General features: G+C 39.7%; 1 protein-coding gene across 1 annotated transcript in view; it reads left to right on the top strand.

Moving 5' to 3' along the window:
- Positions 1 to 26,258, top strand: part of mpped1 (metallophosphoesterase domain containing 1) — a 107,738-nt gene that overhangs the window by 12,503 nt on the left and 68,977 nt on the right. Inside the window, exon 3 of the mRNA XM_028451796.1 lies at positions 3,362 to 3,543. Within this exon, the coding sequence (XP_028307597.1) occupies positions 3,362 to 3,543 (182 nt within the window). The remainder of the gene's footprint in view (positions 1 to 3,361; positions 3,544 to 26,258) is intronic.

A 26,258-nucleotide genomic window follows, 5' to 3' on the forward strand; every position in this document is an offset into this window, starting at 1 on the left:
GCTGAGTCTTTTCAACAGGCTGACGTCATGGGGCTTGACTGCTATCTACTCAATGAAAAACATGGCGGACATCTTGTATATTGTTGCGGCAAATTGCCTTATTTCAAAATAGATTGTGGCTTTAGAATTGTTTAGATGACATTTCTACTGAGAAATGTATCCTTAACTCTCATCGTATCCATTTGGTTTATGTAAACAACAACGAACATTCTTCTGTCGTTGCTATGACAACCTATGGATGCAAATAAACTGCAAACCAAAAGCAGATTAATATCCATTTCACGGACCGAGTGGATGTTGTAATTATTTTGTTAAATCTTTACTGTTTTCTTCTCCTAACCGTGGATGGGGGAGACAGGGGAGCTCCGTACTCTTCAGAGCCAAGCAGGCGGCTTCTCCTCCGGTGTTTAATCCCTGCAGCTTTCCATGGATTGACCCTAATTAGTGTCCGCCGTGTGTCTGGTACATGGATGGTGAAGGAGACAGATGAAGGAGAAGGACCAGCCCTCTCTTTGATTGTCGGGTTTGCTTCTTCAAACCGTGCAAAGAAGTTGTTAGTCCGTCAGTGCTTGTACTCACTGCCACATTCTTCCGGTGTTTCCTGTGACACTGAGGTTTCCCTGGATTTTCTCTGCGTGAGTGCGTTTTGCTGTCTTGATCTTTTTTGAGAGCGCAGATCTGGATGAGTGGAGAGCAGTCCTGTTTCCTGCCCTGACTGTTGCCTCTGGGGCCTTCAGCAGTGAACACACCGCAGTGGTCATCCAGGGTTTTTGGTTGCCACGTGCAGTGAAGGTCTTCATCACAGTTACATCTTCTGTGCACTTTAGCATGTAGCCAGTTACTGCCTTAGCATACTCCTCAATATCAGTTTGATCACCCTGGGAGGTCCTGTAGTGCTGAGGATGCACCCTCCGGCCAGATCCGGACATGTTTTTTTAACAGGCCTGCTGCGCATTGATAGGGGTTTCTAAGCAGTTACCAGCATAAAAGAAAGTTGATCAGAGTGACCGAGGTGGGAGCGGGGTGTTACTTTGTATACATCAGGTAAGTTTGAATACACCAAGTCCAGCATGTTTTAAAGTCCACAAATTGCTTAAACTTAGGGAGCATAGTCTTTAAACTGGTGTGGTTAAAATACCCCCAACCACTACAAAGCTGTCTGGATGTATGTTTAACAGTTCGTTGATGGCGTCGTGCAGTTCTCCGAGTGCATTGGCTTTAGTCTTGGCGCTTGGGGCTATGTAAACAACCACTATGATCACGTTGGTGAACTCCCTCGCCATGTAAAATGGACGACATTTCACAATGAGGAACTCTGCCAGCTGGGACCAGTGTATGGAGGCTAACGTGGCATTAACACACCATTCTTTGTTAATGCAGATGCACAGACCCCCGCCTCGGCTCTTACCTGAGCAAGCTGCCTCTCTGTCCGCTCTGAATTATGTCATGCCCTCCAGCTGTATGGCCGCATCTGGGATGTTATTGTGGAGCCATGTTTTCAGAGAAAGCAAACACACAGCAGTCTCAGAGTAGAAGCGACGGCACGGCTGGTTTGAAGTAGAGTTTAGATTCTTGGATCGAGCTTGAGCCAGACCGAGTTCGGGCCAGGCTTGAGCCTCATTTTCCCGCTCAGCTGCCGGGTCGGGCTGGGCTCGGGATTCATTTTTAACTTTTTTTTCTCAAATCTCTATTACATTAATATTATTTTTCAATAAACACAAAAACGCTTCTATATTGTTGTGGTATAATTTCTAAAGTGATTTCTGTCAGTCGTGGGACAGAATAATAACAGTGTTGTGTTGCGTTTAGTTGTTCAGCGTTCACACTCACTGAATATTATTTGCTGATTTTGCTCATTCCTCACTTGCTGCTGGAGCGCAGGGAACAAATATGATTGTGTGCTTCAGTCAGGTCTGCGCTCCATGCACAGGCCATCTGATCTGGTCTGCTATGCTGTAACCGACTAGGTTCTATGTTTTGGTGATGTTCCACTTGTGTGTATTCATTCTGCCAATGTGTGTCTTTGTTTACATGTGTTCTGAGTGTTGATTGGCTGAGAGGCTGGGGAAAGGGCGGGCGTAAGCAGGGAAAAGAGGGAACAATTCTGTTCTCACGGTAGTGTGAGTGTGACGGTGTAAGACGGTTCTTTGTGTGTTTGTTAGTTTTTGGCGTTACTACGACCTCCATTAAAGCCTGTAAATGATAACTATGATAACGGCTCGAGTCATGTCATTACAATACCTTTTGGGCTGCCTTGAGTTTGTGTGCGTGCCCCCCCCTCTCCCTGCGGCATGCGATACTAATCTACCGGCTGCAATATGTTCAATAAAATAATAATTTACATCAGGTTTGCTTCGGGCTTGGGCCTACAATTTAAGTTAATGGGTCGGGGTTGGGTCGGGCTATATTTTTTGGGCCGGATCTGAACTCTAGTTTGAAGGGGTTAGCTTTTAGCCTAGCGTGGATCCCGGCTCTCTTTCTCCTTCTTTGTTTACTTTGGCAGCGCCTCCGCTTACTCCGTACGCAGGTAACAACCATTGTAGTCCCGGTTAGGATTCCGTCCTGGCGTAGTATGTCCAAATCACAACCGAGCGCCGCAATTTTAGCAACGTTCATTGTTCTGATGTTCAGCAAAGTCTCTCGGCTGTAAGTTTTACGTGCTGAACATCTTGGAACGACAAAACACTCAAAACTTTTACTCTCGCTGTCTCCTGGAGGGACTGCTGCCACCATCTTCAAGTGTTTTAAAGCTGATTTTTGTTTTTTAATAAAGAAGTTTTGACTGATTAAACTAGAGTGAAATAAACATGAAGCTGCATGCCTTGTGCTACAGTGGTTACTGATGCAGACACACTGTTTCTCTGTAATACTTTTTTTTATACTTCTATACACCACTGTAGATATACACAGCATTTTTTATGTGTTGTGTTTCTTTGCTTCTACCTTAGCAACAGTACTTTGTGTATGTGGTTTTTGACTTCTCTTGTGATGGAGGAGAAGGAGGCAGCGGTGGCTGTTACCGTACCTGAGGAAACCTCACTAAAGTGGGCCATGGTTATTCACCAGCTCCCCTCTTCCCTCTGGAGACTCTGAAGATCTGCACATTTGCAGGAAATCCCACAGGACGCTGCACTTTTTCTAGATGTCTGTGCACATTTCTCTTTCTGTCCCTCATGCTATGCTTTTAAAGTGGCTTCCTGTCCCATGCAGTGTCTGTGGTGTTCTCCTCTACCTCAGTCTGTGGGGAGGATTCTTCTGCTGGATGTTAAATTCAAACCACTGCTATTGCGAGCCTTGACCTGCTTTCCTTTACACTCTCTTATCATTTCTCTTGTTTTTCCTTCTCTCTCTGTGGTCACAGGGTGGACCCCATGGCTCACGACACCCCGAAGCGGCCGGGCTACACGCGCTTCGTGTGCATCTCAGACACACACTCCCGCACCGACGCCATCCAGATGCCATACGGGGACGTTTTCATACACGCTGGAGACTTCACCGAGCTGGGGCTGCCCTCCGAGGTCAAGAAGTTCAACGACTGGCTAGGTCAGCACTTCTCCAAGCTGCGTAATAATTTACTGAGTAACAGTTGGGTGTAGAAATGTAACAAATTACTTTACTTCTTCTAATATGTATTTAAGTACAAGTAAAATTAACTACTTAGAAATATTCTAAAAAAAGAAAAGCAACTCACTTACAGTAACGTGAGCATTTGTAATCCATTACTTTCACCTCTGTCCAGGACTCTCAGAGAAAATCTGATTCAGGTCATTTTCCATGCTGTGGCAACCACTAAAGGGAACATGCCAAAACAATAGGTCAGTTGTATGGTAGATGTAAAGATGTACAGATGTCGCAGTCTGGTTAGTGTTTTTCCTCTGCCTTTAATTTTCAATAACGATTCACAAATGCAGAGGCCTTTGATCGCTTCACAGCAGGGGAATTGACCAGGGATTTCTGAAGCACCACCACACATTCAGATGAGCTCAAGAATAGAAAAAAATTCCTCTGTGAACATTATATTTTTTTCTTTTTTTCAGTTTAAATATGTTCAGGATAAAAGCATAGCTATAACGGAAGCCCTCCTGCTGTACATTACAACCTACTTTACCACTTTGGTATAAATAATAGACGGTTTCATGTGACCCATGCTGAACATTTTTAAGTGCAGTTCTTTTGTGAGACTGAGTCTGGTTTGTGTTACAAAGTTTCTTTGTGACATGAAAGGAAGAAAGCAGGCTTTAGATCATCCATCCCAGGTCAAAGTATTAACCGATTAGCATCTGATTTTTGATTTTTTTCATATATGGCTATTGCATTTACTTTAGGCTCTGTCCACATCATTAAAGCACAGTTAGAATTGTTTTTTAGACTTTTCCTCAGTTTTAAATCAATGATAAAAATGGTTACTGCACACAACCCATCCTATCTAGTCATGTACCAAAAATTTAGTCTGTAAGTTTTACTTGTCATTGAGAAAATTACTGTCACAGGCGCATTTTCATGATCGCAGGATTAGATCAGAGGTCACCAATCTTTATAAAACTGTGATCTACTTCAAAGGTACTGAATAATATGGAGAGCTAACAGTTTTTAAATACTAACTTTTCACAGTTTTATTTTAAAGGTCAAGTATTATGCTATTTTTCGCCCACCTCCATTTGTTCTAAGAACCCCAACAGCATAGTATTTGTGGTTTATTTTCCCAAACTGCCCAGTTTTCCAGAGTTTTAGCCTCCTAAAAAGTCACTTTATTGAAGCTTCTAAAAACGGGTTGTTTTTGCATGAGTGGGGTGTGTCTGTAAACACTGACTTCATGCCTCGCTCTAGAAGAGGCAGATCACTAGAGCAATTTTCTTTTGCTATCCACACACTCTTGTTATAAAAACTGCACATTACAGTAAAACACATGGCTATTTAAGTGGCTATTGTGATGTGAGTCCGACAAACACTGCTTCAGGGTGCGTTTATCACATCAGCAGCAGAGATTGTTTTTGTCAGCTGAGTCAGCTGTTTCAAACACTCACCAGAGCTGCTACGTCGCTTTCTTGTCATTTGCACCTATTCTGATTACAGGAATGGTCCATTTAAGGTGATAGTCCATTGTTTTGTCCAACCGCTGCGTCGCATTGGGTCACAAACACGTCAGATCATCTCAAAGGCCATACGAGATGACAACAGCTACTAAAAATGTAACTGATTGAGCCCTCACACTGTACTTTGGATTATCTACATACTGGATGATTTATATACTGAACGTAAATATATTATCTGTGGATAAAGGGACTAGTGTTTAAGAGAGCGCGCTTGTAATCAGAGGGTCACTGGTTCTAATCTACCCTGGTTCATCACTGTGGGATGTTGATCAGTTCTGTATATTAACCCTAACTGCTCTCTGGGCGCTACACCGTGCCTGCCCACTGCTCCTCGGGGAGGGATTAAATGCAGAGAACACATTTTGTGTATATAGCTTTGCATATATGACAATAAAGTATAATATATGTTCTATATTAAACCGCAGTGTTTGTTTTACCCCTGAGGTAGTTTGAGAGGGAGGAGCTCACATTCTTATTGGGTAGGAGGAGCCAGGATTGTCAGGAGAAGGAGTTTCCGTGACGTGACGTCACAACGTGAGAAAAATCCAACTCCTCTTTTGAGCTGAGTTTTACAAAATGTGGAATAACATGGGAGGGAGGAAACAGAACTTTTTTTACTTTGGCCCTCTGAATCAGATTAAAGGGATGTATATCACTGTAGTAAAACCATAATAAAGGGATTTTTTCATAATACTGCACCTTTATTTAGACTGTAAGATAATGAAGAAAGACTAGCGGTATCATAAAAAGGAAATATTTACGTTTCAACATGCAACACATTTCCTTTATTCATTCAAATGTTTTATGTTCCATCATCATGCTTCTATTTTACAAGCTACCAACAACTTTGAACTAATTGTGAAACTTGAAACATCTTTGTACGATTCAACACATTTTTTTTTATTTTATAAAAATCCACTTAAATAAAAAAATGTTAAAAAATCGATCACAAACAAAACATCCAATCATCTTTAACAGAATTCCATCTGCAACACTTACACTTGTTTGTCCCAATGTTTCCATGAAAATACAAAAACTTGTTCTTGCTCGTGCAGCAGTATGTAACTCCACTATGGCTCATCTGTATTTATCTTAGTGAGTTTGTAAATCAGATTTTAGCTCATTGGTGACTATAGATGTGCTGTTAAAGCAGGCCTGAGGGTATGTCAGGTAGGGTTAGACTTTTTTTAACCTTATATATTATATATTCATGTCAAGCTGTATGGTTTATTCATATTTAGCACAAATGTTTGCCATTTCCAATGAGAGAGGGTGTACTGGTAAAGTACCTATTTTTATAAATTATGAGCAAATACTTGGAATCCAAACATCATGTGTCTAATACTTCACCATTAGCCTTTGGGGAGCTTATATTAGGCTATTGAATGGATTGAGTCCAATATAAATTCTAAAACGTTATTATCATCAATATTATTAAGTTGGAAAGTGAAATGATCTCATAATGAGCTATAGAAATGAATTAGTGCTATTAGCTCCTTCATCCTCCCTGTCATCATCATCATCATCATTATCATTATCATCATCATCATCATCATCATCATCATCATCATCATCATCATTATCACCCTGTGGACCAGCAGCAGCCTGTGTGTAGAAGGTGTGTGAGGCTTCTGTGTTTCTGGCTCGTCATTAAAGGAAGGGTAGGACAGGCATTAGTTGAACAGTGTGCAGAGGGTATAAGGCACCAACTTGTTGTCCTTCCCTACCCTCCTTGCTCACATGCACTGGAGCTGCAGGGAGCACGAGCTGCAAATCCACACGCCTGCAATCCAACGGCGAGAGAGGCAACGGGAGAGAGGGAGGAAAGAAAAGATAAACCGAGCCAAGCTAGCGCGCCTGCTGCTGCCTCTGAAGTCAGCCTGTTTGTCCGTTCCCTCTCCCTCCGTTCTTCGCTCCTATTATTTCCCCCTCTCTGCATGTATAAATATTTATGTGGCTATTCCTATTCTTTCACTCCCTTTCATTCCTGCCTCTGTCACCCACACCGCCTCATACTGTAGATGAATGTAACTCCTGCTGTTTGGTGTGTGCAGATCGAATTTGCCTAGAGATTGGCTTTATAGCGTTTTCATCTTGCGAGGAGCGTCTGTACAAACGAAGCCAGGTTCCACCATCTGCTCCCAACCTTCCCCCCGTCTCATCATGTCCTCTGCATCATTCCCTCTTTCTTTGTCGCCTTATTCTCCTAATTTACCACTTTTCTCCTTCCTTACCTTCCTACTCTACCTCGTTTCTCTCAGAGTTTCCCAAACTGCTCTTGCCACTATAGTCTCAGCGCTTTTATTTTTAGCAGGAAGTCAGCCGGCTCTCAGGGCCCACTGGCAGCCGCTCAAGGCTTTGTCAGGCATGGCAAACATAGCAGGAGAGTCTCAGAGAGAGAGGGGGGTGCTGTCCATGCAGGAGAGAAGTTGGAAAGAGACGCATTGACAGGAAGAAGAGAGTGAAGGTGTGGGTGTAAGAAGACATGAGACAGGAGAGGAAAGTCTCTTTGTGTTGTCCCAGTGGAGAACTGCATGATCTGGGTACGCTCACAGCTCCCAGCCTGAGAGACTGGGAGACTGGGGCTGTGTTTCCTCTGTTTTGTTGTCATGGAGATTTATTCTGGTCCAATATGTCAATCATTGCATGGCATCCCTCCACCATCGTCCCTTCGATTCAGAATTTATTTATGTTGTTAATCATCTCTGAGAGTGATCCATCTATCCATAAATCCATTCATCCATCCATCAGGGATGTCCACAAGCGTAGGTGGTGGACGGAATCGCCTACTACTCTCTTCCTGGCCGCCATCTACTCATAAACATGTTCATAAATGATTCCGTACACCTTTCGCACCGAAAGAATTGTTAAAATTCATGTAAGATTGAAGTTTTTCACACTTTGAGGAACTTTTGCAACGCTGTTCCGGTGGCCATTTTCTAAATCTCGCGCAAAGTCTCGTGAGAGTTCATCTCATGCTCCACAAAGTAGCTAGCCTGGCAAAGCCACTCCCACTTCCTTACTTGTTGTAGCCTGGCAAAGCCACTCCCACTTCCTTACTTGTTCCTTACTTGTTGTATGGAAGTGGGTCAGGTGATGCTGCCGTTTCTCGAGCCGAACAGGAAAAAACATCATATCCTGTTCGGCAAGCAGTGTCAAAACAAACATGGCGACTCTGCTATGTTTTAAAAGACCTGGATATATTGTTGAAACCACAACAAGAAGAGGGTTTAAAATTGTAAGTCTGTACCGTACTACATGCTGTTTTCGTCTGCTGGCTCCTTTCAGGTAAAAAGAACAAAGCTTGTCGCGCTATTGTGGCTATGGCCGCTCATCGTTTGATTGGTTACTCTGCACGTGTTTTTCCCGTCCCGCTCAGCCACCAGAACTCATACGCCTGTTGAGCGCTTCCAGACTAAACTCCTCTATGAAAGAAGATTAGGATGGTTTCCAGGCTACCAGGCAGAAGCTTTACATGCCTCTCCCATCAGCCATCATTAGCATAAACACGAGAAAAAAAAGAGGGAAAAAAAAAAAAAAAAAAAAAAAAGCAGAAACACGACCCTGCTGCGAAGCACACCAAACTTCCAGCGGGTGCAATTCGGCTCCTAGCCAAAAACAAACCACATATTTGGATTCGGGGAATAAAATGCATCCACTGGTGCTACATTTTCCATGAAATTAGCACTTTTTTGTGTTTCGCTTCTAGCGGGCACAGTTCTGACTCTATCCGGGAGAGATACACGTATTCGGACTCGGGTGGAGGAGACCTTTCCGCTGAAACCTCAAACTCATAACACAAATGTATTTCTGCTTTACACAGACTTTAAACATCCATGATCAACTTTTGTGCTTCATTAAAATGTGCTTGTGTTAGATATATTATGAATATTAATGTGCATTGATACAACTAAATATATTACCAAAACCAACTACAAGAAAGCCACACAAAAATCATGTTAATCATGCAGATACAGTATGTTACAGTGCCAGACAGCATTATCATGGATACCAGATTCCAACTTGTAAATGCATCATGTTTACAAAAACTAGGTGAGAAAATACATCACGCTAAGAAAAGTGTTACAAAATAGACAGAAGAAAAGCCACAATTACACTAATATAATGCACCAAAAGCCATCATTTAGCATAATTTTTGCAAAATATTCTGGGGGGCAGAATATGACCCCCCTAGTTGTCACGTGCTATCCACCCACGGCAGCAGCGTTGCTGCAGTGATTTCTCGCCACGGGTTTTAGCCTCATACTTTTGTTTTTGTCTACAACTTTTTTTTTCGGGATATCACTGATCCATCAATTTATTCATCCAACCATTATCAATTCATGGGGATGTTACGATTCACTCAACTCCCGATACGATTTGATTCACGATACTGGGTTCACGATACGATTCTCTCATGATTTATTTTACAAAATGGGAATGTATATAAATTACTGAAAAATATTACTTTATTTTTTTTGGGAAAATACTGTACAATTTTTCATTGTCAAAAGAATCCCTTGATAAACTATTCAAAACAATGCAATTTAACTAAAAGTAAATCTTGAATGAAATAAATAAAGGAATAATACAAATGAAGAAGAAGCTTATTTTTTCAATTCTGGTTCTATAGTAAACAATACAAAACTGCATAATAGTTCTTTTTCTTTTTAAAAGTGCAACTGAAAATGTATTTTGTGCCTTAACAATTGGACTTACAAAAAAAAAAAAAAAAGTAATTTTACTGTATTGGCCAACACTCGCCCTCTGCTGGTTAAAAAAAGTACTGCGATTCATTTTTCACAGCATCGATGTGAACCTTGATACCTATGAATCGATTTTTAACTGCCTTACGATTAATCGTTACATCCCTATCAATTCATCATCCATTTATCTATCCATCAGTCCATCCATCCATTCATCTATCCATCAGTCCATCCATCCATTCATCCATCCATCAATCCAGTCATGTCACCCAGGGACCCACATTTTGCCACGATAATTAAATCGCGACCCACTTTTTTTTACTTGTCTGATTCAACCAACTTGATTTAGTTTTTCAAAAATAACTGTTGAAAACACACATATATAATCTTTTTAAAACATAAATCTATATATTTTCCTGTACAACAGGCATTTCACAGCATGCATGTCAAAATAAAAGACAAGTCCAACATGAGAGACATTAAGTATTTATTTATTTTTGACCAGTTGTCCACGACCCACCCAGTACAGGTCTGCGACCCACTTTTGGGTCCTGACCCACCAGTTGAGAATAGCTGTTCTAAAGGGAGTTTATTTGTTAGTGTTGTGGTTGATTCAGCTTCTTTTGAGCCGTGTATGAAGTGTTTTGTTGGTGAGAAACACTTTAGGAGATGACATTAACTGTTGAGCTGAGATGCCCGATGGACATGCAGACTGTGTTAAGAGTTTTGAACATGTGACTTCAGTTTTGACCAATGCTTGTTAGCATAAAAAAGGGAATGTATTGAGCCAGATTTTACAAAATTAATCGTTCAGCCTTAGTTTCCACAGTGAGTTTATTTGCTAGTGTTGTGGTTGATGGAGCATCTTTTGAGATGTGTATGAAGTATTTTGTCAGTGAGAAACATTTGTGGGGATGAGAGTAACTGTTGAGCTGAGATACATGATGCATGCAGACTGTGTTAAGAGTTTTGAACATGTAATATATTACCATGAATCTACATTTTGTCAGTTCTAGCTTTACCTACGACTCGAGGTAAATGTACAGGACCTGCACTTCAACCTTTTTTGTTTTTGTAAGCGATTCCAAAGGGAGTGCAATCTTACTTGTCTAGCGATGTGCTGAATTGGGTGAGTTTCTTTTAGTCCTATGATGATTTGCAGTCTAAAGAGCTGTGACAGATTAAAAGAACAGCGGTAAGTGACGTTGAGGAGTAGGTGTTTGTGCTCTGAATTGTCAAGGCTGGAGAATGATTGTTCAGGGCAGGTGAGAGGAGGAAAACAGCGAGAGAGGACTTAGATCTTGACTATGAGGATATTGATAAAGAGCAGTGTTACTGAGGGTGAGAGGCAGACCTTGGCTGCACTTCACTCCAATTGTCTCCAATAATATCCTCTTTGATCAGGTGTTCAGCACTCGCTCGAACCAGAAAACATACACAGCAGCATACACGTCCATGTTGATTTCATAAGCCAAGGCAACACTTTTTTTTCAAAACGTTTCGATGTTTGTTTGTGGGAACTGCCTTGTACGTAGGATGGAGTGATTTCTTTATTTTGACTTCTGGTTTCTGTGATCTGATAGAGCAAGGCAGTGGTGCTGAAATATAAATGTTATTTTGTTTTGGAGTAGACTCTGGCTCAAAGAGCAACATTGCATTCTGCTCCTGCTTTCTTGTTGCCTCTTCTGAGTAAGAGCATTTCACTGCACGACTTCTTATAATAATTCCTTCAATTCAGTTTAATTCAACTTTATTTATAGAGCACCAAATACCACAGGTCATCTCATGGCATCACAAATAATAGAGTTAAGCGAGGTAAGCACATAGGGATTTTTCTAAATCTGAAGAGATGTTTTATATCTTACAGACTTCACACATGAAGATAAAAATCAAACATAGAACAGTTTTTTTTTAGTTTTTTTTTACTTGTCTGCACATGCTGTTAAAGGTCAACACTACAAAAAGTACAATCATTATGAGACAGCAATGCATAGAACAGTTTTAATCGTACTGTGTGTGTGTGCTCCAATAATCCCAATGCAGCATATCACATACAGAACCATTCTGTCCCACCACCGATCTTCTGAGATCTAACCAGTGACGTGCCGTAACCACTAGGGTTGGGTAGGCACGTTGCAAATCGAGACCACCAATGACAATTTCATATGTTTCTGCTGTCAAGTGTTAATCAAACAAAATCAACATCGTAAAACACCATTAAAGAAACATAAACTATTATTTAATATAGCCTCCATACTCTCCCAACAAGATATATCTCATGACACGGCAGCGCATCAGTTGTTTGTGTTGGAAACACAGAAACACGGAGAAAATGACAACAACTCAGAACAGCCTCAGTGAGGCGCATCCACAAGGCCAATCCTTCCTTTTGTACCATTCACTGTGAAAAATACAAACAATTTTTGCTGAAGGTCTGGTAGCTCAGGTGTTTGTCTCCCATCTTTAAAAGCTGTCACTTTTCCTCAAAAGAAAGTTTCTTTATCGTCTCTAGTGCTGTCATCCTTTTTGAAGTGTTATTCCGCCCACTAGCTAGAGAACATAGCAGAAGCAGCCATGCTGTATCAATTCACTAATGCACTGTGAACGTACGTATAGCATTTAGCATAGCAGGGTTACATCCAAAGGCAGCGTAGAGAGCTGTCTTTTTATGTAAATGGTTTTCATCTTGGGGATCTGACTACGCATCCGCAAACACATAAAAACACGCTATGGAAACAGAGGCAGAGCAGCAATGTGAATTTGGGAGGGGGTGTGGCCTCCTCCTGCCTTACAGTGGAGCGAGACTGTGCAGAATCTCTGCCGTACCAGGAAATAGCGATGTTTAGTAATTTGGGCTATGAAAACACTTTCAAACTTATAGGTACTGTAGGCTATCTATCTGAAATTGAAAAATAAATCATTTATAACTATATTATAATTATATTATAATTAAAACAAATAATCAAAATATCAATTCACCCTTGGGTAGGCACTGCCTACCTTGCCTACCCTGACTGCACGTCACTGGATCTAACAACGTGTACAGCTCCACCTACTCCCACAATAAGATTGCAATACATCATATGAATGAATGAATACATTTTATTTGGTTGTCCATTCAGTGCACAGTACATTGACAAAAACCTAATTCACCAAATACATCTCAACCAAAAAGGGATTGGGCTGAAGCAACTTGCTTATATGAGCCCATCCAGACATTACAAATTCACTATTTAAACTATTTAAACACAACAAAAGTTCTCAATTAAATTTGATACATTCATAATTTCAAAATTCTAAAAATTAATTTTTTTTAAATTTCCTGATTTTTTTAAAATTTTTTCTTTTTTTACTTATATGACAACAGTGTACGTATGCGTTAAAAGTCAGTGTGTGTTTGGGTCTGGAACATGTTTGGGCCTTCAGTAAACAACTTAGCATGTGTCTCAGCTCCCTGTAATTTGATTAGCTTTGAGTCATGTACATAGACTGTTCACATCATTAATGAATAGTCACATATACAGTATGCATACACAAACTAAGAAGCGTGCACGCTGTTACTCACGAGTGAAGAAAACACAAAAAAACTGACTTGTGCTTTACCACAAAGTGGCAATGAGTGTTCTGATCACACCAACAAAGAAGTAAGAATGAATCCTGATTTTTGTTTGTTCTGTTTGGTCTCTTAGGAATAACATCAAAGGTGTCCATTGAATTCAAATAGCAGAGAATACACAAAGTGCCATCATTAAAAACATGAATAAAAGGTTCTACAAAAGGGTAATTTCATGTCACTTCAACAAATAGTCAGAACATCCCACACACTTTAGTCTAAAAAAAAAACTGAAATGTTTACCAATTGTCCTGTGGTTATTCAGTAGTCACACTGTACATTTTTAGTTTGATCAGATGAATGATTTTATGGACAATTTAGTGAGGGGGGTATGTGTTGATTTACGTGCATATTTATTTTTCTTAAATTTTCAGCTTCCAATATCTCAGGAACTGCACACATTTCCGACCTCCTACTTGAAAAAGTGACTTGTAACACCATCTGAAGTCAGAGCTCCTACACGGTAAAGTTGAAAGAAACAAAAGAATACTATAGTGGTCAGTCATGTTTGAGATATTTTGGTGTGTTGTCGCTGAAATTGGTTGAACTCAGAGATCGAAGTTACCTGGAACGCAGCATTACTTGTTCTTGATTATCTACATTCTCTTCCACGTCCCAAATCACAAGATCATGAGTCCGGAGTTGTCGGCTTTCCCCCACACACTTGAGGATTTGCTGTCTTTCTTTGGGAAAGGGTAAAATCGTGAGAAAAACAGCCCAATTAGGCAGAGAGAATGACACGATAGAGCATCAACATTTCCATGGAATCAGTTTGAAGACCTATTTAATCCATGTTTCACAGCGTATATCACTATGTGGAGAATCAGGTTGGATTCCCTGCTGGTTAGAGTTAGTGTAATTTCTTTGTTCCTCTATATTTGGATTTCCATTTCTTGTTGGTAATACCCAACAGTTCACACAATGCAGCTGGAATCGATCACCTTTTGATTGTGTCCCCTATGTTAACAACATGGTTGCTGAACATGTTGCTATATGAGCTGTTCTTTGCTCAGTCCTGTGTGGCTCACACAGACTTTTGGCTGATATTTCTGGGACTTTTTAATGCTACTTCACTCTATTCTTTCTTAAAAGCTTCTAAATTAGTGTTTTCAGCACATTGTGTTCTACCTAAATGTTTATCTGTGCTGCACAGCTGTCTTTTTTTTTTTATTGCTGACAGCATGCTCCAGCATCACACAAGCTCAGCACAAACACAGATCGCACAAAATACAGCGAAATTACAGCAAGGGGCAAAAAGAAACAGCAAAAAAATGACTGTGGGTTTCTGAAGTAGAGTCTAAACTGCTCTGCATTGTCTTGTGTGCACGTAAGCAGCATCGCTTCCCACAAAAGCAAGTACTTTATGCTACAACATCCACTTTATGAATGTGGCTCTGGGCAAAGTAGAAGCCCCTGGGAAACCATAACTCTGAAAATGTGACTGTGAGCAGTGAGCACAGGACATTTATCCCAGAAAAGATGGGTTTTATAATGCTTCAAACCTGAGGTGCATGTTCACTTTCTAACAGAAAGCTTTTCCAAAAGAGATTGAACTAAGCAAGCATCATGTAAGGATGCTGTATCATTTTTTGAAGTTAAAAAAAGTGTTTAGCTGTGTGGCTTGTTGTGATGCTGCTGGATGTTATTGTGGCTCTTAATGGTTTGCTGACAGCAGCAACAGGCACGTAACTTCACATGTAAAAAAAAACTTAGTCTCTAATTTTATTAATAACCAGCAATTTTAACAAAAGATGCAGTTAGATTACCTTTCCTAATGGAAATCAAATGCTGTCCAAAGTCAAAGATACCGTCCCATTGTGTGATTGTGCCATGATGTACAAAAAACAGTTTAATTCTACTGCTATCTTACTACTTCTACTTATAACTGCTGTAGTATATTTTTGTAAATAATAAATACCTTATTCATAACACTTCAACTTTATTTGGGGCCATCTGACTTCATCTTCGTATATAAATCCCAGCTGATTTGGGGACAAGTAAAAAAGGCAGAAAACATTATTGTAACTACAGTAGGTTGGTTTCTATGTCTGTGGATGAATCTTTCATATTATTTTATCCATTATTGACAGAGAGGGTGATGGACCTAATGGCAGGGTGCCATTGTGATAGCAACATAGGTTTGATAGCTACTTGACTAGCTTTATTGATTATTTCTTAAGAAAAAAAAAAAACTTGTCTGTTTCATTTCCTCGTCTTTCGTCATCTGACACATCCGGTTCCAGCTGGTAAAGCAGAATCCGACACATTTAGTTCCTTTGTCCACCTGATTACCAATGTAAATGAAGCAAATTTAATGGGGCTGCAGTGCAAATAATGAGCTGCTGAACCACAAATATGGCATCCTGCTAATGGACAAGGGATACATATTACCCCCCTGGCTACAATCCCAAGTAATTACATGAAAATGTTTTTTTTTAATACATATTGTTCCATTAAAAAAAAGAAATTATAAATGAATCTCAAATAAATCAACCCATGGTGCTTTGCATCAAGATGGCAGATCACAGACTATGAAGCCCATCTTTAAAAGATAAAATGAATGTGGTGCACAAATCTTTTAATAAGTATATTTAGAAGCTTTAAGGCCAAACATTTGAAAACAGTGGAGGTTTCCTTAAAAAATGATGTGTAACTTTAGGCTATGTTCACTCTACAGGCAAATGCGACCCAAGTCCGATCTTTTCGCCCATATGTGACCTGTGTCCGATCTGTTAGAGACAGTCTGAACAATTCAGATTTTTTCAACTCCGACCCAGGTCACTGTCATATCAGATACTTATCTGATTTTTTGCAATGCGACTGCAATCTGGTTGGCCGAGGTGCTTTCTTTCTGACTCCTACATCATCACCACTGTTGACACCGACTCTGCTTCCAAACAGTCTGTTGTAAAGATGTAGCAGCCATCACAGCAAATGGCTAAAGCGACACACCTGGCTCGCTTCTTTTTCACTCTCCTTAAAGTTATGAAGTGCTGACACACAGTCCTACACTGGACACCTCCCTCTTTACTTTGGGTCACTTCAGGGTTGCATTCCGTTCATACTCCAAACTGATTGAAGATGCATTTTTGAAAAAATCAGAATTGTGCATTAAGACCTGCAGTGTAAATAGTCTTATAGTGTGAATAGTAAGTGTGATGTTTAGCATGGGATATGATAACTTTTCCTGCTTGGGATCAAACTGGTGCCGTGTGTGACCCTTTTGACACCTCTGTTTAAAACCAGGAACTACTGATGTGGATGGAAGAAACCAAAACAGTCCAGTATCCCTTTAGATGCCATCTCTGTGGTTCACACGTTGTGTGTAAAACCTCAAAAAAACCCATTACTCCTCAGTCTCTGACTATGCTGTAGGTTCACAGCCTTTAGCATCCAAATTTAGCACCTGCTCTCTATGCTGTTCAGCTTTATTATTGAATAATAGATAAGTGACAACCATGATGCAATTGCCGGGATGTAAGAGTGTGTGTGTGTGTGTGCGTGCCCCTTCATCTCGTCTTCCTGTCAGGTGTTGCTACCTCATTCACCCTCTGACTTCCCTCATCCTCCCTGTTCCTCACTGACCTCCCATGCCTCCGTTCTGTGATGGTGAGGATATTAAACTTTATTTGCTGCCGTCTTCATTTTTTGCTCATACTTACTCTTATTCTACGTCCTCTCTCTCTTTAAACCTTCCTCACATTCTTCTTCTTATCTTAACTTTTCCCTCCATCATAGTAAATATGTTTGTCTTTCATTTCCCGTCATTTCCAGGCTATAAAGCGCACTGTTCTGTTGGCCGCATTATAAAAATTCAGTAATTTTTAAAGAAAAATCCACACAAATGTCGCAGCTTAACATAGGCCGCACCCTTTTGGCTGATGAGGGTGCCCGTCAAACAACTCGCGGGCTGTTGTGCTTTTTTTGTGCTGTGTTCTTCTTCTTCTTCTTCTGACTTTTACTGTAGAAGGAACGGAGATCAGAACAGCCTGTATACAGCCTGCTGCTGCAGCAGCGGTTTCTCTCTGTGGCAACATTTCTCTGTGCCCGCTGGTCCTAGGAACCGCGTATGTTCTATGATGAGGCAGTGTGCATCATGACAAAATGAGTGATCAGAACAATTATGTGTGAGCAAAAACGATTTAATGTTAACAATTTCATTGTTCCACCTAATCTAATGTGACTGAGCTAAATTTTGTGACAGCATGAAGCTTATAAACCCGGGAAAAACACATTTTAGCCGTGTCATTGTTTAAGCCGCAGGGTTCAAAGCATGAGAAAAAGTAGCGGCTTATAGTCCGTAAATTACAGTACTTTTTACTCCACAGAGTTTTAATCAATTTGATCTTTAATCCATTTGTTTTACTCAGCTTTTTTAAGTTTCTATTCACAAATGTAAAAGAATTGCATTCTGGGAGAAAAAAAAAAAAAATCTAACAATAGCTACTCTTTAGACTTCCAAACAAGTTTTCTGCAACAAATTCAGAAACCAGTTGGAAGACATCGAAGCCCCCCTGAGGACATTACTTGTGAAATGAAAGAAGCCTATCCAATAATTATTCTTTTTACCTTTCCCTGTCACAGTTTGTTTTCTGGCTTTGTGTGATATGTTGTTGGCAAACTGTTGCTAAATTGAGCATTAGCCTCGTTCTTTCAAGCAGAAACAGACAGCAAACAGTGAGGCCATGCTGCTGGAGAGTTAAACAAAGAGCAGAGGGGCGTCCGCTGGAAATCAGGCAGAGTACAGCTGCAGGCAACAGACTCCAGACTTTAAACCACCAGTGCCGCAAACTGTGCTCTGGCTCACAGCGGGTGGAAGCAAACTAGCAAAATGCAAACGTGGAGTTGTTTTGAATCAGGAGTAAGATTTACCATGTACTGCAATAATACTAATGCATTAATTACTGTATTGTAGTAGTAGCACGATTTAGTAACATGATTCAGCAAGTTTTTGCAGCAAGTAGTAATGGAATTTACTCAACGCAACATGTATGATAGTAGTGCAAAAGATATATTGGTTTAATGAGTGTGACTGCGCCTGTGTAATAGAACATTAACATAATATCTAAGAAAGGACAAAACACTCTTTTCACACTCTCTGATTCTTTTTTTAAAATACATTTTTATAAATGTCATACTTCAAACCTATCTTAAGATGACGTTTTTAACTTCTTGGTTTTGTCTCGAACTTGAGAGCATTTTTACTCAGTCTTGGACTGGCCTCTTTTCATATGGGTGAACGTGGCTCAGGTGGCTGAGGGGTCGTCTTCTGATTGAGAGGTTGGGGGTTCAATCCCTGTCGAAGTGTCCTTGGGCAAGACACTGAGCCTTCAGTTGCTTCCAATGGTTGACTAGTGCAATGCGTGGCAGCTCTGTTCCATTGGTGTGTGAGTCTGAATGGGCTGAAATTGTGAAGTGCTTTGAGGCTATACCTCAGTGGGGATAAAGTGCTATTTAAATCAAGTCCATTTACCTTTAGAGACCAGCACTAATCTGCTCTTTTTCAACTTCATTAAAACACTTGAAACTGTTCCTGATTAATGGATGTTATAATATTACTTCAAACATATAGCGTTAGCTCACTGATTGTTCTGCCTTCTTGGAAAACTTTTCAATGCCTTTTGTGTCAGACATCAGACCATTTGTATTTCTAGTCATACACCTCTGAACACTTACTTTAGGCTCATTCACCTGACAATTAAACATCTTATTTTCAAATATTTAGAATAATTTTGGACTTATCAGTGGCTTTTAAAAACATACCGGAGTTCATTATTTTTGCAAGAATTAAGTATAACAAATTTGTCAAAATTTAAGATTTTTTAACACAAGGATTGTCGGTCAGTTATTAAAGTTGCATATTCTAATATAAGAGATATTGTTTCTAAGCATTTAATAAGCTGTCATGTGGCTACAGATTAATTTTGTGAGGGCAAAATAAAGGGATATTATTTGAGGATGTTCAAGTTATCTTGTAACATTAGGTCTTCCAATAACTGACTGTTTTAGGCATGCCAAAGCATGTGGATTAGATCACAAGAAGCATGTTGGAATGTTGTCTTTATTTAAACAAAGATACTTTTTCCTTCACAACGTGTTCAAAGTAAGTCTTCTCTTGGGTTTTTGAGTTCACTTCAAGGTTGGTTTAGGCGTCTCAAGGCTGAGCCACATGTCCTTTCTTATTCCCCGATGTTGGTGCCATCTGTTCTGTGTGAGAGCAATACGCCATGTGAGGTGATAGAAAACCTCCACTGTGGCTCCATGGTCCAGTTCAGATGTTCACATGTTTATTGTTAGTGCTTTTGACAGTGAACGCAACCTCATTTGGGCTAAAATGTGATTTAGTTTTGAACCACATGGACTGGCCTTGAATCCAATCTCTGCCTTAAATGACTTTTCATTCAGCTGTACTTTGCATGAACCAGCTTTGATAGATAATAAAGCAAACCACACACGGAGCAGATTCTGTCAGACCAAAAGTCCTAGAAAGTCCAATGCAGCCCTTTTCCCTCCCAGGTCCTGGACCAGGTTGCTGCACACAGAGAAGATAGAACCGTTTAGGATTTATTTCAGCTGGTTTTCCTTGTGATTTCTACCAGCAGTTTTCTGGTAATGTTCCTGTTTTCATGTCTGTGGGGTTTTCATCTCGTAAAAAGCTCACTTAAGTTTGGTTTTGTGGTGTTAAGGTCTAAGTAGCACCTAAACAAACTGGTGGCTGAATATTGACTGTGTGGCTGGTGCGAGGCACTCAATGGATATTAGAAAATATACGATTAAAGTATTTTACAAATATAAATACATAGCTTTTGTGAGGGCAGTAAAATAAATATTTTCCTTGATTATGAGAAACATGGGACACCAACTCTGGTTCCTTTGTTCAGATGTAGTTATCGACCGATATGGATTTTTTTAGGGCCGATGCCGATACCTATTTTGTTTTGATACGGACTGCCTATTTTCTTGAGCCGATATTTGGAGCCGATATTACTTTTGCTCCCTCAATTTACATCATAAAAATTACACAATGATGATAACAAATGGTACGAGTCTCAATTTAAAAAAAATAAACATTTATTGAATTTAACAAAGGTGATGTAGAACAAGAAGTAAAACATATTTCTGCTCTCTGTAAATAATGTGGATCGGCAAACGCAGCAGCCTGCAGCGGCCGATACACGTACAAAATGCCAAAATTGGCCAATAATATCAGCCAGCCGATCACTAGTGTTTGTCATACTCTCCATTTTTTATTTAGATTTATTTCTGTATTAATCACGTTTCATTTCACAAGTAGACCAGTCATGTGATTTTATGCTTCTTCAACATGAATTTATCTGGAGTGGACCTACATTGGCCTTAAAAGTTAGACCTGACAGAATACAGCGTGAACCTATCTGACCCTGAATGAAGCCAATTTTTTTCCAAAACAAACTCGATACAGCCCAGAACAGTTTATTGTTTTCTGAATTGGAGTGATGTGAATATAAGTGTTGGGATGTTGTTAGACATGAGTGTAGCTTGGGTAAAAGTGGAAAGACTGCATGAATAGATCACTATTGTCCTATTACCATAAAAGGAAAAACAAGTAACCTGCAGTAAGAGTCAATTTGTCTCTATTGCTGGACGAGTGGAGAAACATCACGCCTAATAGCCTTAAAGCACATCAGCTCCCTTCAAAAGCAGACCCTGCTGGCAGCTGCTTTACACTGTGAAGATGAAGTGGCTTTGACAAGAATTTTGCATAAATTGTGCATAACAGTGTGGTGTAGTTAAAGATGGGATAAATTTGGCATAAGTCTGCAGTCAAAAACAGACACGGAAACATATGGTGGGTGGCCAGTGCTTCTATTCACCAGGAGCCCACGTCGCTGGCTGTGAAAGTTGCGGCTTAATCTGCAGCCACATCCTGCCGGAGGCAACGCCGTCACACTGAACGTGGAAGTGAAGCAGACAAGATGAAAGAGACGGAGACGGAGAGAGGGGGAGATGGACCACCTCCGAAGACGCTCTATCTGTCTTTATCCCCACAACCATTCCTGTTTTTTATTTTTATTTTTTCTGCGTGTGTGTCTGTCCCCATGTTTTATAAGGCATTATAAAGTGTTTTGAAGTGTGAGGATGTGCTGCCACACTCAGATAAAGTGTGTGTTCTGGATTTACGGCTCAGTAGGTGGTGTTTGTGGACGGCGGGTTATAATTGCTGGCTGTCTTTGTTTTGTGTCTGAAATTCCTATTGTGTTCATTTGTGTGTGTGTTTGCGTGCGGTGAGACGCAGCCATGTGTGGGTGGTGATTTTAATAACATGAACGAGTATTAAGTTAAAGCCGAAGAAGGAAGACAGAAGTCTCACTGCTTTTCATCCCTCACTTCTCTTTTACTCTGCTCTTTCATGTCACACACACACACACACACACACACACACACACACACACACACACACACACACACACACACACACACACACACACACACACACACAGTGACTGATCCGAGCAGCTTGTCAGTCTTTGAACATCGGTGTTGTTGCCTCTACATAAAGTGTAAGGCGTAACACACATGCTCACATTGGTAAAAGCTTAAATACATAATCTTCCTTATTTTCATGAAAGCTGTTATAGATTGTTTAGTGTGATTGAATTCCACTTTCAGCCGTTATCATTCTACCAGTGGTGGACTTTTTGGTGGCAATATTGTTCCTTTAAAAGTCAAGTAATGGTCTCGCCATCCTGAGATCTAGTCTTCAGAGAACTGGCACCTGTTGCGTGTTTGATTCTGTGTGAACAACGCTGACATTATAGCTTCCAAAATGGTATATTTGACAGAAACAGGATAAAGATGGATCGCTCACTGAGTTTAGGTTACGTTTACCATCTACTCTCTGGTAAACAAGCCAGAAGGATCTGGCCAAAGGTCGTGAATTTTAAGACTTCATAGATGTGTTTGTTTCGTTTTGACCAAAAGCCGACCGAAGAAAGAGATGACAGATCTTCAGAAGCAGTCATTGCACTGTCAGGAGGAAGAAAGGTATCCATCCATCCATCTTCATACCCGCTTATTCCCCTTTAACAGGGTTGCGGGGGTCTGCCGGTGCCAATCTCCGGCTCTCATAGGGCGCTGGGCGGGGGTACACCCTGGACAGGGCGCCAGTCCATCACAGGGCAACACAGACACAGACAACCATTCACTCCTATGGGCAATTTAGAGACTCCAATCAACCTTACAGTCATGTTTTTGGATTGTGGGAGGAAGCCGGAGTACCCGGAAAAAACCCACGCAGCACAGGGAGAACATGCAAACTCCACACAGGGCTTGAACCCAGGACCTTCTTGCTGTGGGGGGGACGTGCTAACCACTAAGCCACCGTGCACCCAGGAAGAAAGGTATGATATTAAATATGAAACCCAACGCAATCTACAATTTAGCTCCTAAAACACCCATTTTTTTAAAAAAAAGTCAATAAAAACATGAATGTTGGTAGTGACCCTTAGATCAGACAATCAGAGGACAGACACAAAGTAGTAATGTTGAATGTTTAAGCCTTACCAAAGTATGATTGTTTTTTGTGGTCATTAAGTCATGTTGGCACAATTGGTGAAATTATTTGCATATATAGTTTAACGGCCTGGGTTTGGTTTTGACTATTTTTCTTATCCACTGGTTAACTAGTCTATTACACAAGGTTTTTTTCCAAAACAGTTACATTTAAATACAAAATATTCCAAATTTTCTTTAAAATCCAGTTTTGCAGTTTGCATATAAATTTGTCTTTTTCAAGCCAAAAGTATTTGCGAGCCGAGCAGTGCTGGTTTTTTTCTATAGCCGCCACTGTCTCTCTCACGGCACATTAGCTACACGTGCACGCTTGTGCATGTGGGAGTGCATCGGCACGGCTGGTGCCAGGACATGCCGACCTCCTTACCTTGTTCTCTATTGTTACATTTACATTACGTTTGGTTGTTTATTTTAGTGCGAGAGCTTTTGGATACGCCACCCCATTTGTTCTGTGTTACCTTTTATCACTTATTGTTTCCAGTTCAGCTGAATTAAATATTTATTCTTTGTTTTGTGAGGTGTTGAAATAGTTTTTTTTCTCATATTGTATTAATTGATAACAACAGGGTGGACACAACTTGCACTTTTTACTTTTGGTTTTGGCTTTGCTACAAAATAAAAAAATGTTAAGACAGTGTAAGCAATATTTACCTTATGGAAAGCTTGCTATATACAATATGTGGCAACACTTTATATTAGGAACACCTATTAACCATTAATTAGTTGCTTATTAGCATGCAAATTAGTAACATGATGACTATTAATTAGTCATTATTAATTACTTATTAATGCCTTATTCTACATGGCCTTATTATACAACCAGTAAGCCATTAACTAAGAGTTTTCTCAGAATTCTTACTTATTAGTAGTAAGTAAGGAAGTTTTTGTTAATGAATTACGATCTCAATATGCTAAGGTTATATATTTGTATTATTATTGTTGTAAATAACTGTATCATATTTGTATAATTATTATTAGTATGATCTATCTTACTTTACTTTATTTTTTACTACTGTAATGTGTGTGTATCTAATCCTGATTTTTTTTTTAAACATTTTTTACTTAATTATACACTTATTTAATGTTTATTCTTTCTTTCGTCTTTGTTTAACGTTTATTCGTTTATTTGTGATACTTTTTTGAGTGGCTGTAAGAAAAGCAATTTCCCCCTGGGATTAATAAAGGAATTCTGATAACTCTAACCCTGTTTGGACTGCAAGACTAAGGCATTAATAAGTATTTAATAATGACTAAGTAAGTACTAATTAATGGTGTTCCCTAATATAAAGTGTTACCCAATACATGTATTAATTCCAGTATCAAACCTTACTTCCTGTTATCAGTTATGGACAGAGACCTACACGTTATGTAGAAATGTAATATAATCTAAGACACATGATTTACACTGTGCAAGAAACGTCTGCCCTTCGCTTTTAGCTTCTGCTTGCACACAAACGTGCGTGTGAGCTGATGCACACACACACACACACACACACACACACACACACACACACACACACACACACACACACACACACACACAATGTGCAGTAATCTCCGTGTTCATACCAGAGCTTTGGGCAGAGCAAGGATTTATCTCTTCAAAGAGCAGACCACCCATTGCAATGTCAGAACAATAGTGGCTCAACATTTCCTGTGGTGGTGAAGGGAGACACACACTGTCCAGAAGAAACACACACAGACACACACACACATTTAAGAATGCATTTCTACAATATTCAATCCTTATTAAAGATGTTCAATATCAGTTTTTTGCCGATTTTTAATTGACATCATTTCTGATTTCAGATATTAGGCGATACTGATATATACATATAACCCTCCCCCTTAATTTTTGGTCACATTATGTATACAGTATGTCTCCATGGATTTAACATGTTAAGCTAACCTTTAATGTGACGCCCCACTGGATGTATTTCACGATAAAACGTCATCTGTACAAAATAAGAAAACTAATTTAACTTGAGTTATGGAAAAAGTGCCATACTTATTTGTAGCATGTCTCAAACAACAGCAGATATTGTTTTTTTCCAATATAATAAACTACCAGCTTTTTTTTGTATTTTCAACATATAAAGTGTTTCTGCTGGTGCTTTAGTTTTGTGGTTTTTAACAAAAAAAAAAAAAAAGAAAAAAAAAACAGGTTGAATTACATAATTAATTCTCGTAATTATTGTTTATTTCATTCAGGACACAAATTTAAAACAAATGTATTTCTGCTCCACATTGAAAAAAGAATGAAACGGAGCAGAAAGAAGTAAAACTTATAACATCCGCCCCCTCCATAAAAAAATAACTTCATTAAACAAAACACTGTCACATCATTTGAAACCACACATTAGTTATACTTCTGTCTCATATCTTTTCAACACAATACATTTCACATTCTTTTTCACCTTTCTGTTGTCACTGTTCTCAATTTGGGTTTTTCAAATATCTTTATACCTTGTAAGTAATAGTCTTTACTTAGTCTCTTAATGATTGTTTTTTTTTTTTTGGCAGGTTTGTGGGTAAGATTTTTAAATGAGCTCTGTACATTTAATTTTTCAATGAAATTTTAATATTTTTTGCTGTATAAATATTGGGTTTGTACGTTCCCTGTATCCACGTCCACTAATAATACTAATAAAGAAAAAAACAATTTGTGTATGATTTACAGGCACTGCCACACACTTTAATACAATAAGTCAGATACGGAACAATCAGTGAGTTATACAAAATATTAAAGGACTTTTGATTCAGTGACTGCTTTACCTTGAGGGGAAAATAATTACGCTCGTCTCTACTGCTTAGGATAGTCAAATTGTCAACAAAGGATTGAAAAAGAGGTAAAGGTAAAAAATAAGATAAAAGGAAAGACTGAAGTCCAGCTGTTTCCACTCCCAATAGCAGCCTGTCCTCCACCCCCAGTATTAGCCTCACACGCCCCAGTCCTCCTCTACCTCACCCAATCTGTGACTGTGTTTCTCTGCCGTCTCTTCCGTAGTGATTTTCTTGTCTCTGCTCCTTGTTGCTGCCTATCCGCTCTCAGACAAATTAAAACAGTATTTGTGTCTTAAAAGCAGTCTTTTGAATTCCAAGACAAAAGCCGACGAGGTGACAAAGAGTGGCCTGTGTGCAGAGGAGGGAGGAACGATGCACACCATTGATTGCTACCAAATTTCCACCCACAGCCTCTCATGTCCTTTGTCACACAAGCAACAAATTCTTTCTCAATTGATGTAGAAGTAGTGTTTTTATCTGTCATTCATTCTTTGTGGACACAATAAGAGA

The sequence above is a fragment of the Gouania willdenowi genome, chromosome 6 (assembly GCF_900634775.1).
Source record: "Gouania willdenowi chromosome 6, fGouWil2.1, whole genome shotgun sequence".
NCBI lineage: Eukaryota > Metazoa > Chordata > Actinopteri > Blenniiformes > Gobiesocidae > Gouania > Gouania willdenowi.